General features: G+C 47.0%; 2 protein-coding genes across 40 annotated transcripts in view; one reads left to right on the forward strand and one right to left on the reverse strand.

Moving 5' to 3' along the window:
- The window catches only part of LOC126984779 (DNA polymerase epsilon subunit 2-like), a 124,136-nt gene that overhangs the window by 100,963 nt on the left and 8,173 nt on the right, over nt 1–15,000 (reverse strand). For all 21 annotated transcript variants that reach the window (XR_007737736.1, XR_007737733.1, XR_007737740.1 and 18 more), the window contains exon 3: nt 12,926–13,098. Coding sequence is in view for 6 of the 21 variants with exons in the window: in XM_050838858.1 (XP_050694815.1) it covers nt 12,926–13,098 (173 nt within the window). In the remaining 15 variants the exon portion in view is untranslated. The remainder of the gene's footprint in view (nt 1–12,925; nt 13,099–15,000) is intronic.
- LOC126984774 (uncharacterized) overlaps nt 13,219–15,000 on the forward strand; it is a 3,666-nt gene continuing 1,884 nt past the window's right edge. For 4 of the 19 annotated variants that reach the window (XR_007737682.1, XR_007737680.1, XR_007737677.1 and 1 more), the window contains exons 1-2: nt 13,219–13,534; nt 13,928–14,125. Coding sequence is in view for 8 of the 19 variants with exons in the window: in XM_050838831.1 (XP_050694788.1) it covers nt 13,293–13,435; nt 13,730–14,026; nt 14,918–15,000 (523 nt within the window). In the remaining 11 variants the exon portion in view is untranslated. Of the gene's footprint in view, nt 13,535–13,729; nt 14,126–14,719 lie in introns of all 19 variants that reach the window. The other 15 variants (XR_007737674.1, XR_007737676.1, XR_007737679.1 and 12 more) reach the window with 11 other exon arrangements.

Consider the following 15,000-nt stretch of genomic DNA (forward strand, 5'->3'; position numbering starts at 1 on the left):
CGGATGACTGCTATGGTTGTGACACTGACAGAGCAGGGAGGGGCAAGTAGTTAGAGAGAGAGAGAGAGAGAGAGAGAGAGAGAGAGAGAGAGAGAGAGAGAGAGAGAGTGTGTGTGTGTGTGTGGAGTGCTTCCACGCGACGCATCACGGCCATGAGAAAATGCGCAATATTTTCATGTCATAAATTTTGTATTATTATTAGGAGAGAAGTGTTATTACAGCACCATATATACTAGATGAATATACAGTTACTGCAAAGGAGAAAGACACCATTTCCACCTCTTTTAAATGTCTAAATTTTCAACGTGCCAACCATCCAGAGAAATATATCGCCACCCGTACTCTGAGGGTTAACAACCACTCTGGCTATTATCATCACCTTCGTAAAGAAACCGCCTAAGTCTTTATTTTCTACTTTTTAGGAAGTCAGAAAAGAACCGTCATCATCTCATTTGGTTTAACCCGGTAGCAGTGAGGATCACGTTTCTTAATGGTCCCTCTAAGTGAGAAAAATGAGAAAAATCATCACTCACACAAACCATTTCATAATATATATCAAAGCATTTGTGATCAGTTTATGTATCATCCATTTTTGGGGGTTTATATCATGGCACAAATTTGGCCCGTCGCTGCTACACGGTAAAGCCACAAATTTGGCCCGTCGCTGCTACACGGTAAAGCCACAAATTTGGCCCGTCGCTGCTACACGGTAAAGCCACAAATTTGGCCCGTCGCTGCTACACGGTAAAGCCACAAATTTGGCCCGTCGCTGCTACACGGTAAAGCCACAAATTTGGCCCGTCGCTGCTACACGGTAAAGCCACAAATTTGGCCCGTCGCTGCTACACGGTAAAGCCACAAATTTGGCCCATCGCTGCTACACGGTAAAGCCACAAATTTGGCCCATCGCTGCTACACGGTAAAGCCACAAATTTGGCCCATCGCTGCTACACGGTAAAGCCACAAATTGGGCCCGTCGCTGCTGCTGGGTTGAAATTTAGGCAGAAATGAAAAGGCCAATTCTAAAACACTCAAACCCTGAATGACGGAGGCAACTATACAAAAATGGGCATCACATGTTTTTCTGAAAAATTGATGTAGACCAAAAACCTGAAAATTGCTGGAAAATGACTTAGGCGATTATCTTATGAGAGTGACCATAGCTGGGCACGATAACAGAAAACCTTATTCCCGATAACCGATACCTGATAATGGAAAACCTTATCGGTGATAACCGATATTCGTTAACTGGAGACACAAATACAGTAGAGCCCCACTTAGCGCAAGATCAATTAGCGCGAACTGCAATTAGCACGAGCCACCATCTACCAAGAAAAAAATTAATGAGCACGAAAGCCTCGGTTAGCACGAGCAGCCACCACGACTGAATTTTGAAAATTGCACCAAGTCGCCATGATGCGTGGCACAAGCCGCCATGATGCGTGGCACAAGTCGCCATGATGCGCAGCACAAGTCGCCATGATGCGCGGCACAAGCCGCCATGATGCGCAGCACAAGTCGCCATGATGCGCGGCACAAGCCGCCATGATGCGCGGCACAAGCCGCCATGATGCGCAGCACAAGCCGCCATGATGCGTGGCACAAGTCGCCATGATGCGCGGCACAAGCCGCCATGATGCGCGGCACAAGCCGCCATGATGCGTGGCACAAGTCGCCATGATGCGCAGCACAAGTCGCCATGATGCGCAGCACAAGCCGCCATGATGCGTGGCACAAGCCGCCATGATGCGTGGCACAAGCCGCCATGATGCGTGGCACAAGCCGCCATGATGCGTGGCACAAGTCGCCATGATGCGTGGCACAAGCCGCCATGATGCGTGGCACAAGCCGCCATGATGCGTGGCACAAGCCGCCATGATGCGTGGCACAAGCCGCCATGATGCGTGGCACAAGCCGCCATGATGCGTGGCACAAGTCGCCATGATGCGTGGCACAAGCCGCCATGATGCGTGGCACAAGTCGCCATGATGCGCGGCACAAGCCGCCATGATGCGTGGCACAAGTCGCCATGATGCGCAGCACAAGCCGCCATGATGCGTGGCACAAGCCGCCATGATGCGTGGCACAAGTCGCCATGATGCGTGGCACAAGTCGCCATGATGCGTGGCACAAGTCGCCATGATGCGCGGCACAAGTCGCCATGATGCGTGGCACAAGTCGCCATGATGCGCAGCACAAGCCGCCATGATGCGTGGCACAAGTCGCCATGATGCGCGGCACAAGTCGCCATGATGCGCAGCACAAGCCGCCATGATGCGTGGCACAAGTCGCCATGATGCGCGGCACAAGTCGCCATGATGCGCGGCACAAGTCGCCATGATGCGTGGCACAAGTCGCCATGATGCGTGGCACAAGTCGCCATGATGCGCGGCACAAGCCGCCATGATGCGTGGCACAAGTCGCCATGATGCGCAGCACAAGCCGCCATGATGCGTGGCACAAGTCGCCATGATGCGCAGCACAAGCCGCCATGATGCCTGGCACAAGTCGCCATGATGCGCGGCACAAGCCGCCATGATGCGTGGCACAAGCCGCCATGATGCGTGGCACAAGTCGCCATGATGCGTGGCACAAGCCGCCATGATGCGTGGCACAAGCCGCCATGATGCGCGGCACAAGCCGCCATGATGCGTGGCACAAGTCGCCATGATGCGTGGCACAAGCCGCCATGATGCGTGGCACAAGTCGCCATGATGCGTGGCACAAGTCGCCATGATGCGTGGCACAAGTCGCCATGATGCGTGGCACAAGCCGCCATGATGCGTGGCACAAGTCGCCATGATGCGTGGCACAAGTCGCCATGATGCGTGGCACAAGCCGCCATGATGCGCAGCACAAGCTGCCATGATGCGTGGCACAAGTCGCCATGATGCGTGGCACAAGCCGCCATGATGCATGGCACAAGTCGCCATGATGCGTGGCACAAGCCGCCATGATGCATGGCACAAGTCGCCATGATGCGTGGCACAAGCCGCCATGATGCGTGGCACAAGTCGCCATGATGCGTGGCACAAGCCGCCATGATGCGTGGCACAAGTCGCCATGATGCGTGGCACAAGCCGCCATGATGCGTGGCACAAGCCGCCATGATGCGTGGCACAAGCCGCCATGATGCGCACACCCGGAAAATTTGGATTTGCCGGTTGTCCAAGTGTGATACTGCCTCAAGGCAGCGAGGCCGCTGACCGGATGAGCGCCGGCGATGACGTCATCAGACTCCCAGCGAATCACAAGCGTGTTTTCAGAGCTCAGCCAATCGTAGGGTTGTTTTTTTAATGTGAGTGATCATTTTGAGTAATTATCAAACCCAAAAGTCAGACCCACGTGTGCACCAAATAATTTTTTTCATATTGGTTACTTTATTCAATTAGCGCGAATTCAGTTAGCGCGACCGCGTTCATCCACCGATAACCGATACCCGATATAAATCCACAATTCCGATACTAACTGGCGATAAGTCCGATAGGCGAAAACGATACTATATTGATATTTCAAATAAAAAACAAAGATGAATTCAAATTTTCATTATCTGTATTTTAGAAAACTTACAAAACCTGAAAACCACACGTTGACACGTACCTATGGACGGTAATACTAAGAATGCCTGAACCGGTGTTGTGTTATTTGGCGTCCCCGCCGTCAAAAGCTGGCGCTTGTGTTTACAAACACTGGTCTCTCGTGAACGGCGCATGCTCAGACCAGCAAGTGTAGACCTGTACACTCGCACAAAGCTTTTTAACCGTAATAAAGAGTTGCTGGAAGGCTGAATCAGACATACAGTACCACTACCACCATTCTCACTGTTTCTAGAACGACACTCTGTACGAGTTGTATTTATATGTACAGCTAGAGTGTCGTTCTAGAAATAGCGAGGATGGTGGTCATGCATGCCTGATTCAGCCTTCCAGCAACTCTTAATTACGGTTAAAAAGCTTTGTGAGACTGTACAGGGCTACACTTACTGGTCTGAACATGCGCAGTTCACGAGACACCAGTGTTTGTAAACAAAAGCGCCAGCTTTTGACGATGGGACACCAAATAACACAACACCGGGTGCCTTCAATACCATGGCATGCTCACAAACGAATATGGAATATCAAACTTGAGGCAGTGAATAATCATTTTTGGGGCAGAGTTTCTTTGATTTTTGAGTCTAACAAAAAAAATAACCTAATGTTTTAATGTTGATGATCTAAGTATGAAATCTCTTCACCGAAGATATTTCATACCCCGAAGTTTTTTCATACAACACCGGGCGCCCAGGCCACGCATGCGCAGTAGGGAGGAGACAACATTTTTTTTCTGAGGCAGAAAAAAGTAGCGATTATCACTAGTTTGGTTACAAAAGTAACGAAGATACCAATATATATTTAAATAAGTAGCGGATGGCCGATAACCCGATTTTGTTATCAGCGATAAAGTATCGCGATAACTTATCGCGATAACGGCCAGCTATGAGGGTGACGTTATATAATCATCGTCACAGAGCCACAGAATAGAAGTGTGTGGCCACCTTCAAAACAGGCCGAATATTGTTACGGGAAGATCTGCGCGATATTCAAATTGGTGCTGATATAATAGTGTTTTTTTCTGGTGGTGTGAGTACATGGCCCTCCTCCTCCCTCCTCTTGATGTGCCCGGGCCAGCTCAACCTCTGCCTCCTCAGCACACTCAACACATCCTCACCACCTCCTTGTTTGATACCCTTGACACACCTTCACACAGAATCCAAAGTATTTTAGTGAAATTCAATCCTTTTAGAAGAGAACTGAACCCTTTGTAGCACAGTCAGCACATATATCAGACAGAATCCAACCCTTTTTGAAACAGAATCCAGACCTTTTAAAGTGAAATATGACCTTTTTAAAACAATCCAACTACAGTACCCTCTTGAGTTTCGTGCTATCTGAGTTTCGCGATCCTCGAGTCTAGCGCTCAGCCCTAAATTCTTACCATCACGACTTTCGCGAATTACCGCCACGAGTTTCACGTTGCTTTGACATGTTCGGGTCACGTCTACCTACCGTCGGCGTCATGCGTGCTGCCTTAACCCATAAACTGCACAACTGAGATTCGGGAATAGCTCCTGGGTGCGCAATAAATGGCAAAAAATTAACCTGCTGGAAAACAATTTTTAGTATTACAACACCCAAGAGAGACATGTTGAGCACCAAACAGTGCAAAAAAAAATAATAATAATTCACTTAATGTGGCAATGATGGCGGGATAAAGGTTGGGGATATGAGGCGACCTCGGGAGCGCTGGCAGTGACGGGGTAGACAGGACGGTGGCAGAGGGAAGATGACACACGGCACAGTCACGTCTGAACATTCTCTTGCCACTAATTATTCATTCCAGTTACAACAAACAAAATATATCACAGGAAACATCACTTTGTCAATTTCGATAATCAACCTCTTGCGCATCATGATCAAGAGGCCAGTCATTAGTCACACCAGCAATATTCTTGTCAAAGTTATGAATGTCTGGCACAAAATCTGATCCATCAGACCAGACGAATGGAGTACGCGTTGTCTCGCGTCTCTGAGGCTCCTGTTCTCCCTCTGCCTCCCCCTCCTCTCCCATCCCAGCTGACACCCCTCCCTCACTCAGCTGAGTCTTCTCTCATAACCCCATTGTCGTTTTCCTCATCTTTCTGCCACTCTGAACCACCGGACAGTGATGATGGTGTCAGTGAGTGACTAGGCTAGCTAGTAACTCTACGCACTGTTGGAGAGGCAGCGTGTCTGTGACCTTGAGTGCCAGTGTAGCAGTCACCGCTCGAATCGCGTGTTCCTTCCCCTCAGTGACACATAAGAAAATGGTGCACTGCACAGGAGACTTTAAAATTGTGTTTTCATGTTCATCGTTAGTACTTGTCTCTGTCCGCGTCATGTCTTCAATGTTTATCTTTCTTGTACTCGTTTGCCTTTGACTGTCCGTCTATGTCCTTTTGTTGTCCACCGTTACACATTGTTATACACATACACCAACACTTAAATGTTAACCTACACAAACAACATTCACACAAACGCATACCCACACAAACACCTTTTCCTTGTGTTGTATTTGTCTCAATGACTTGATGTATTTTTGTCCAATAAAGTAACCCTAACGGATATTGAGTTTCTCTATCCTATTAGCACTTGAGAACACTCGCTACCACCAACACGCTCACGCTTGCCACGCTTCCTCAGACCAACGAATCTGATGGTGGGCAAAGGCAGCCCTTGATCAACCAACCCGTAGCGTCAGTGCGACTCACAAGAAACTGTGTAACTAACGACGCCTCCGACAAGCGAACTGGTACAACTCGTCACGGCCACATTTCTATCATGTACACAAATGCACGTAGTTTAATACCCAAAAAGGACGAAATTAGGGCGTATATTGCAACAGAGAAACCAGATGTGGTAGCCATCACAGAGACTTGGGCCAACTCTACTCATCTAGAATCCAAACTGTCATTCCCTGGGTACAAAAGCTTCCACAAAAGTCGAAAGCACAAGAAAGGAGGAGGAGTAGTCTGCTACGTAAAAAGTACACTCCCTGCCATAAAAATAGACAAACAGGACGCAGAGAAATACGATTCTGTCTACGTGAAAATAACCGCAAATAACAAGAAACTAACACTTGCAACCGTATACAGGCCTCCGAAACAACAGGCAGCCGATGACACTGCCCTCTACGAAGAGATTCACTCTCTAACACAAAGCAAGGAAGCAATTATAATTGGGGACTTTAATTGCCCTAACATTGACTGGGGACTGATGACTGGAGATCAAGAGGGTAACAGGCTTTTAGAAATGGTGGAGGATTCGTTCCTCACTCAAGTTGTAACTCAACCAACAAGAGAAAACAATCTGCTGGATCTGGTATTAGTAAGCGACCCCGACCTCATTCGCGACTGTACAGTTGGTGAGAAACTTAATGGGTGCGATCACCACTTAATCCGTTTTAATATCAATATATGTCACAAACTCGTAGATAATCCGTCAGTGATACCAGATTACAAAAAAGGAAATTTCAACTTAGCCCGTGCACTGCTTCCCCCTACGACCTGGGACCAACTTGGCATCACCGACAATACAATCGACAACGCGTGGAACGTCTTCAAAGATAAGCTGTTGCAAGTAGAGAAGGCTACAGTGCCTACGAAATCCAGGCGAGTAAATGGGGCCGTAGATCCACCGTGGATGACCAGAGAAATAAAAAGGGCAGTAAACCTAAAAAAAGGAATTATAATTTGATGAAAGAGAATGCTACGGCCGAAGCCAGCACACAGTACCACAACAGCCTCAGAGCTTGTCGCAGCCTTATTCGGAGTAGCAAACGCAACGATGACAAGCAAATAGCGCGCGAAACCAAAACTAACTCCAAGAAATTCTTCACGTACATAAGATCGAAAAAGAAAGTATAATCCAATATTGGTCCCCTGACAGACGAGACTGGATCTGTAACTCAGGACAATAAACAGATGGCCAGAATCCTCAATAGTAACTTCGCATCCGTATTCACAGTCGAGGACATCGAAACCATTCCCGAGGGTCCTGACCCGCCGAGTGAGATCACGCCGCTGGAAATTGACTCAATATGCGACCAAGAAGTAAAAAAGTATTTGGACAAACTCGACACGAACAAGTCAACGGGACCCGACAGTTTGTCCCCGCAGTTATTAAAAGAGCTTAAACAACAAATACTTCAACCACTCACTAACATATTCAACCGGTCAGTTCAACTAAACAAGGTCCCGGAAGACTGGAAGATGGCGAACGTAACACCGATTTTCAAAAAAGGAGACAAAAGCGTTGCATTAAACTACAGGCCCATAAGTTTGACATCAGCGGCAGGAAAAATACTCGAAAAGATTATTAGAGATAAACTTGTTAAGTTTCTAGAAAACAATAATATAATCTCCGACACCCAGCATGGCTTCAGAAACAAGCGATCCTGCCTAACGAATTTACTAGACTTCTTCCAAGGTATATATAAGAACTGGGATGCCCACATCCCCAGTGATGTTATATACCTGGATTTTCAGAAAGCCTTCGACAAGGTACCGCACGAGCGACTCCTTCAGAAACTGCACTCGGCGGGCATCGGAGCCAATCTGATCGCGTGGATAAGAGATTGGCTCACCGACAGAAAACAACGAGTACTACTCAGCGGACAGCCTTCCGATTGGCTACCAGTCACTAGTGGAGTGTGCGTCAGGGGTCAGTGCTGGGACCCATCCTCTTTATCATATATATCAATGACCTAGAATCAGGACTGAAATCCACAATATCGAAATTTGCAGATGACACCAAGGTGGGTGGAGATGCCCTCACAAAGACCGACTGTGAAATCATTCAGAAAGACCTCAATCACGTTATCGAATGGTCGGAAAAATGGCAAATGTCTTTTAATGTTGACAAATGCAAAGTCATGCACATTGGGTCCCAAAATAGTAACCACACATACATCATGAATGGGAGACCTCTGCAAGCGATGCAGGAGGAAAAGGATCTTGGAGTCACTATCAGCAGTGACCTGAAACACGCGAATCACTGTAAAAAAGCATACAACAAAGCCAACATTATGCTCGGGTTCATAGCGAGGAACTTCGAGTGTAAAACACCAGACGTGATGCTATCCTTGTATAATTCCATGGTAAGACCGCACCTCGAGTATGCAGTGCAGTTCTGGTCTCCCAATTACAGAAAGGACATTGCTCCACTGGAAAGGATTCAGCGACGCGCCACAAAGATGATTCCAACCTTCAGGGCTCAACCGTACGAGGAACAACTCAAGCGACTCATTCTCTTTACATTGGAGAAAAGACGCCTACGAGGGGATATGATTCAAGTCTTCAAGTACTATCTAAAAAAGTTCAATAACGTCGATTACTCCAAATTCTTTGAACTGCAAACCAACTCAAGAACTAGAAATAACGGTTTACCCATTCAGTCGAGTCGATGTAATACAGACATTGGAAGGAGTTTCTTTTTGAACCAAGTCATCCGCCACTGGAACAATCTTCCCTCAGAAGTAGTAAATGCGAATACCATCAACTCCTTCAAATATAGAATCGACCGTCATTTCGCTGCATCGGGAGTAAACTGAATAACGAGGGGCTTCCATCTGCTCCTCAATATCGAGGTGCTTTCATCTGCTCACCAAGCCCCAAGTGGCGGTCGAGCAGATTAAATCACCCAAGCGGGCGACCTCGTAATGAGCCAATAGGCTTTCTGTTGCCTGCATTTCCATGTTTCCATGTTGAATGCAATCTGAATCACTGCCTCTTTCAAATTTGTCTACTACAATCTTTCTCTTTACAAATACTTTCTCTTTACCCCCTCCCATGCCTCCCCCTCGGTCATGACCGCAGGAGCTATATGAGACTGGTTGGCATCAGCAGATGACATAATTCTACTCTCCATGGCTCCTAAAGAGCAACTAATATGACGATGGCGACTACTTGGTGCGAAGAAGGGATGATGTTGCCACACGAGGTTCATTGGAATATACTTTGGCATCGCGGGAAATATAAATATTCACCTTGGAACATGTGTCATCTTAAGATGTCTGGCGCAGTCTAACTCACAGCATCTTGAGATGTCTGGCGCAGTCTAACTCACAGCATCTTAAGATGTCTGGCGCAGTCTAACTCACAGCATCTTAAGATGTCTGGAGCAGTCTAACTCATAGCATCTTAAGATGTCTGGCGCAGTCTAACTCACAGCATCTTAAGATGTCTGGAGCAGTCTAACTCACAGCATCTTAAGATGTCTGGCGCAGTCTAACTCACAGCATCTTGAGATGTCTGGCGCAGTCTAACTCACAGCATCTTAAGATGTCTGGCGCAGTCTAACTCACAGCATCTTAAGATGTCTGGCGCAGTCTAACTCACAGCATCTTAAGATGTCTGGCGCAGTCTAACTCACAGCATCTTAAGATGTCTGGCGCAGTCTAACTCACAGCATCTTAAGATGTCTGGCGCAGTCTAACTCACAGCATCTTAAGATGTCTGGCGCAGTCTAACTCACAGCATCTTAAGATGTCTGGCGCAGTCTAACTCACAGCATCTTAAGATGTCTGGCGCAGTCTAACTCACAGCATCTTGAGATGTCTGGCGCAGTCTAACTCACAGCATCTTAAGATGTCTGGCGCAGTCTAACTCACAGCATCTTAAGATGTCTGGCGCAGTCTAACTCATAGCATCTTAAGATGTCTGGCGCAGTCTAACTCACAGCATCTTAAGATGTCTGGCGCAGTCTAACTCATAGCATCTTAAGATGTCTGGCGCAGTCTAACTCATAGCATCTTAAGATGTCTGGCGCAGTCTAACTCACAGCATCTTAAGATGTCTGGCGCAGTCTAACTCACAGCATCTTAAGATGTCTGGCGCAGTCTAACTCACAGCATCTTAAGATGTCTGGCGCAGTCTAACTCACAGCATCTTAAGATGTCTGGCGCAGTCTAACTCATAGCATCTTAAGATGTCTGGAGCAGTCTAACTCATAGCATCTTAAGATGTCTGGCGCAGTCTAACTCATAGCATCTTGAGATGTCTGGCGCAGTCTAACTCATAGCATCTTAAGATGTCTGGCGCAGTCTAACTCACAGCATCTTAAGATGTCTGGCGCAGTCTAACTCACAGCATCTTAAGATGTCTGGCGCAGTCTAACTCATAGCATCTTGAGATGTCTGGCGCAGTCTAACTCATAGCATCTTAAGATGTCTGGCGCAGTCTAACTCATAGCATCTTAAGATGTCTGGCGCAGTCTAACTCACAGCATCTTAAGATGTCTGGCGCAGTCTAACTCACAGCATCTTAAGATGTCTGGCGCAGTCTAACTCATAGCATCTTAAGATGTCTGGCGCAGTCTAACTCATAGCATCTTAAGATGTCTGGCGCAGTCTAACTCATAGCATCTTGAGATGTCTGGCGCAGTCTAACTCATAGCATCTTGAGATGTCTGGCGCAGTCTAACTCATAGCATCTTGAGATGTCTGGCGCAGTCTAACTCATAGCATCTTAAGATGTCTGGAGCAGTCTAACTCATAGCATCTTAAGATGTCTGGAGCAGTCTAACTCACAGCATCTTAAGATGTCTGGCGCAGTCTAACTCATAGCATCTTAAGATGTCTGGCGCAGTCTAACTCATAGCATCTTAAGATGTCTGGCGCAGTCTAACTCATAGCATCTTAAGATGTCTGGCGCAGTCTAACTCATAGCATCTTAAGATGTCTGGAGCAGTCTAACTCACAGCATCTTAAGATGTCTGGCGCAGTCTAACTCATAGCATCTTGAGATGTCTGGAGCAGTCTAACTCATAGCATCTTAAGATGTCTGGAGCAGTCTAACTCACAGCATCTTAAGATGTCTGGAGCAGTCTAACTCACAGCATCTTAAGATGTCTGGCGCAGTCTAACTCATAGCATCTTGAGATGTCTGGAGCAGTCTAACTCATAGCATCTTAAGATGTCTGGAGCAGTCTAACTCATAGCATCTTAAGATGTCTGGCGCAGTCTAACTCATAGCATCTTAAGATGTCTGGAGCAGTCTAACTCACAGCATCTTAAGATGTCTGGCGCAGTCTAACTCATAGCATCTTGAGATGTCTGGAGCAGTCTAACTCACAGCATCTTAAGATGTCTGGCGCAGTCTAACTCACAGCATCTTGAGATGTCTGGAGCAGTCTAACTCACAGCATCTTAAGATGTCTGGCGCAGTCTAACTCATAGCATCTTGAGATGTCTGGAGCAGTTTACGGGAAAAGTAATAGTGAAAAATAGCAAAAGGGCATAGAAAAGCAATATAAGGGAAAGAAAAGGACAGAAAAACACCTAAGTTCAGGGTAAAGTGTATAAGTGTGCACTGTTAAGTAACTAAGGACCGCTTTGAGAGTCACTTTGTTTGTTTTGATCGTTACCAATGGCGGCGATCGCTGCTTAGTATTTTACGTGAAACTGGCCGATGGGGTAGTGGCGGCTGCAGACGAAGAGAGAGATGTTGAGAGTGTGTGGTAAGTGCGGGGCTAGGCTAACCCCACAGCCGCCACTACCCGGTCAGCCAGTTTCACGTGGAAATACTATACTGGCGATGGCTGCCATTGGTAACGATCACAACTAACAAAATGACACTGAAAGCGGCCCTAAGTGCATGTTGTGAAGTATAAAAGTGTGGGGGAGGAGGACCTAAGAAGCGATACAAAGCGTTACAGGTCAAAAGAAGAAGGTCCACTACACTGGCCAGTGTTGCGAGAAATATCTCCCCGATGAAATTAGTCATTCTGCTGTCCACCAGGCATGTGTGCTGTGGGAATACACAGCATTAAAAGTGTTAATTTGCCTGGTTTTGTTCGTCTCTCCACTTGTGATCTTTGTGAGCGCTGAGGGAAATATGGAAACAGTAAGCAAGCTGAACCTCTCTGCGAGCTATTTTGCGGCGGCGGCAGCGGTTTACGTTCAATAGGCATTGAAAAGTCAATCATGATGTTAGTGATTTCATGATTTTTAACAGAGAGTGTCAACAGATTACTTCATAACACACAGAAGAATACCACAAAAATATAGGTTTGTCCAACTGTCCCACAGGTGACCACAGAATCTAATACTTTTTAAACAGAATATGACCCTTTTAAAACAGAATATGACCCTTTTAAAACAGAATATGACCCTTTTAAAACAGAATCCAAACCATTTGAAACAAAAACCAAACCTTTTAAAACAGAATCCAGACCTCTTTTACCTTTTTGAAACAGAATCGGACCCTTTTAAAACAGAATCCACCTCCTTGTGCTCCACCCTGTCCTCCCATTCCACATGCCCCGTAACTAAATAAAGAGATAAATAAATAAATAAACTAGTAATATAAAGTGAATAATTAAGTATACGAATATAATCGAGAGACCGTCACCTGTTTCTGAATAGCGTCGCTTTGTCCGCCGCCTTCCCGTGCAGGTCCAGCGCTCCGGCCGGCTCAATGATGAACTTCCTCTTGTCCACGTCGTAGGTCAGGCGGGGAATCTTGAAGACGTCGATCACCTCCAGGGCGCTGTCGGGGTTGACGTTTTGCACGTTCCCCGCGTCCTGCAAATAAGTGTTAACATTATTATTATTATTTTTCTTTTATTATTATTATCATTGAGGCAAAGCAGGTAACGAGTAGTAGTAGTAATATAAGTAGTAGTAGAAGTAGTACAGGACGCATATTTGACAAGGCTTTCATAGGAGTTTTGGGCATTTCCAGAGGTAGTAGTTTTAACCCATCCGCTGCGATTGGCATGGATTTCGCCTTTACTGGTAGCCTGGTAACATACACTCCCAGGTCTTTCTCTGCCTCTGTGGTGGATAGTGGAGTGTTTCCCATGTGGTATTGGTGTGCTGGATATCCCTTCACTGGTAGCCTGGTAACATACACTCCCAGGTCTTTCTCTGCCTCTGTGGTGGATAGTGAAGTGTTTCCCATGTGGTATTGGTGTGCTGGATATCCCTTCACTGGTAGCCTGGTAACATACACTCCCAGGTCTTTCTCTGCCTCTGTGGTGGATAATGGAGTGTTTCCCATGTGGTATTGGTGTGCTGGATATCCCTTCACTGGTAGCCTGGTAAAATACACTCCTAGGTCTTTCTCTGCCTCTGTGGTGGATAGTGGAGTGTTTCCCATGTGGTGGTGTGCTGGATATCCCTTCACTGGTAGCCTGGTAACATACACTCCCAGGTCTTTCTCTGCCTCTGTGGTGGATAGTGGAGTGTTTCCCATCTGGTATTGGTGTGCTGGATATCCCTTCACTGGTAGCCTGGTAACATACACTCCCAGGTCTTTCTCTGCCTCTATGGTGGATAGTGGAGTGTTTCCCATGTGGTATTGGTGTGCTGGATATCCCTTCACTGGTAGCCTGGTAACATACACTCCCAGGTCTTTCTCTGCCTCTGTGGTGGATAGTGGAGTGTTTCCCATGTGGTATTGGTGTGCTGGATATCCCTTCACTGGTAGCCTGGTAACATACACTCCCAGGTCTTTCTCTGCCTCTGTGGTGGATAGTGGAGTGTTTCCCATCTGGTATTGGTGTGCTGGATATCCCTTCACTGGTAGCCTGGTAACATACACTCCCAGGTCTTTCTCTGCCTCTATGGTGGATAGTGGAGTGTTTCCCATGTGGTATTGGTGTGCTGGATATCCCTTCACTGGTAGCCTGGTAACATACACTCCCAGGTCTTTCTCTGCCTCTGTGGTGGATAGTGGAGTGTTTCCCATGTGGTATTGGTGTGCTGGATATCCCTTCACTGGTAGCCTGGTAACATACACTCCCAGGTCTTTCTCTGCCTCTGTGGTGGATAGTGGAGTGTTTCCCATGTGGTATTGGTGTGCTGGATATCCCTTCACTGGTAGCCTGGTAACATACACTCCCAGGTCTTTCTCTGCCTCTGTGGTGGATAGTGGAGTGTTTCCCATGTGGTATTGGTGTGCTGGATATCCCTTCACTGGTAGCCTGGTAACATACACTCCCAGGTCTATCTCTGCCTCTGTGGTGGATAGTGAAGTGTTTCCCATGTGGTATTGGTGTGCTGGATATCCCTTCACTGGTAGCCTGGTAACATACACTCCCAGGTCTTTCTCTGCCTCTGTGGTGGATAATGGAGTGTTTCCCATGTGGTATTGGTGTGCTGGATATCCCTTCACTGGTAGCCTGGTAAAATACACTCCTAGGTCTTTCTCTGCCTCTGTGGTGGATAGTGGAGTGTTTCCCATGTGGTATTGGTGTGCTGGATATCCCTTCACTGGTAGCCTGGTAACATACACTCCCAGGTCTTTCTCTGCCTCTGTGGTGGATAGTGGAGTGTTTCCCATCTGGTATTGGTGTGCTGGATATCCCTTCACTGGTAGCCTGGTAACATACACTCCCAGGTCTTTCTCTGCCTCTATGGTGGATAGTGGAGTGTTTCCCATGTGGTATTGGTGTGCTGGATATCCCTTCACTGGTAGCCTGG

The sequence above is a fragment of the Eriocheir sinensis genome, chromosome 57, assembly GCF_024679095.1.
Source record: "Eriocheir sinensis breed Jianghai 21 chromosome 57, ASM2467909v1, whole genome shotgun sequence".
Taxonomy (NCBI): Eukaryota; Metazoa; Arthropoda; class Malacostraca; order Decapoda; family Varunidae; genus Eriocheir; species Eriocheir sinensis.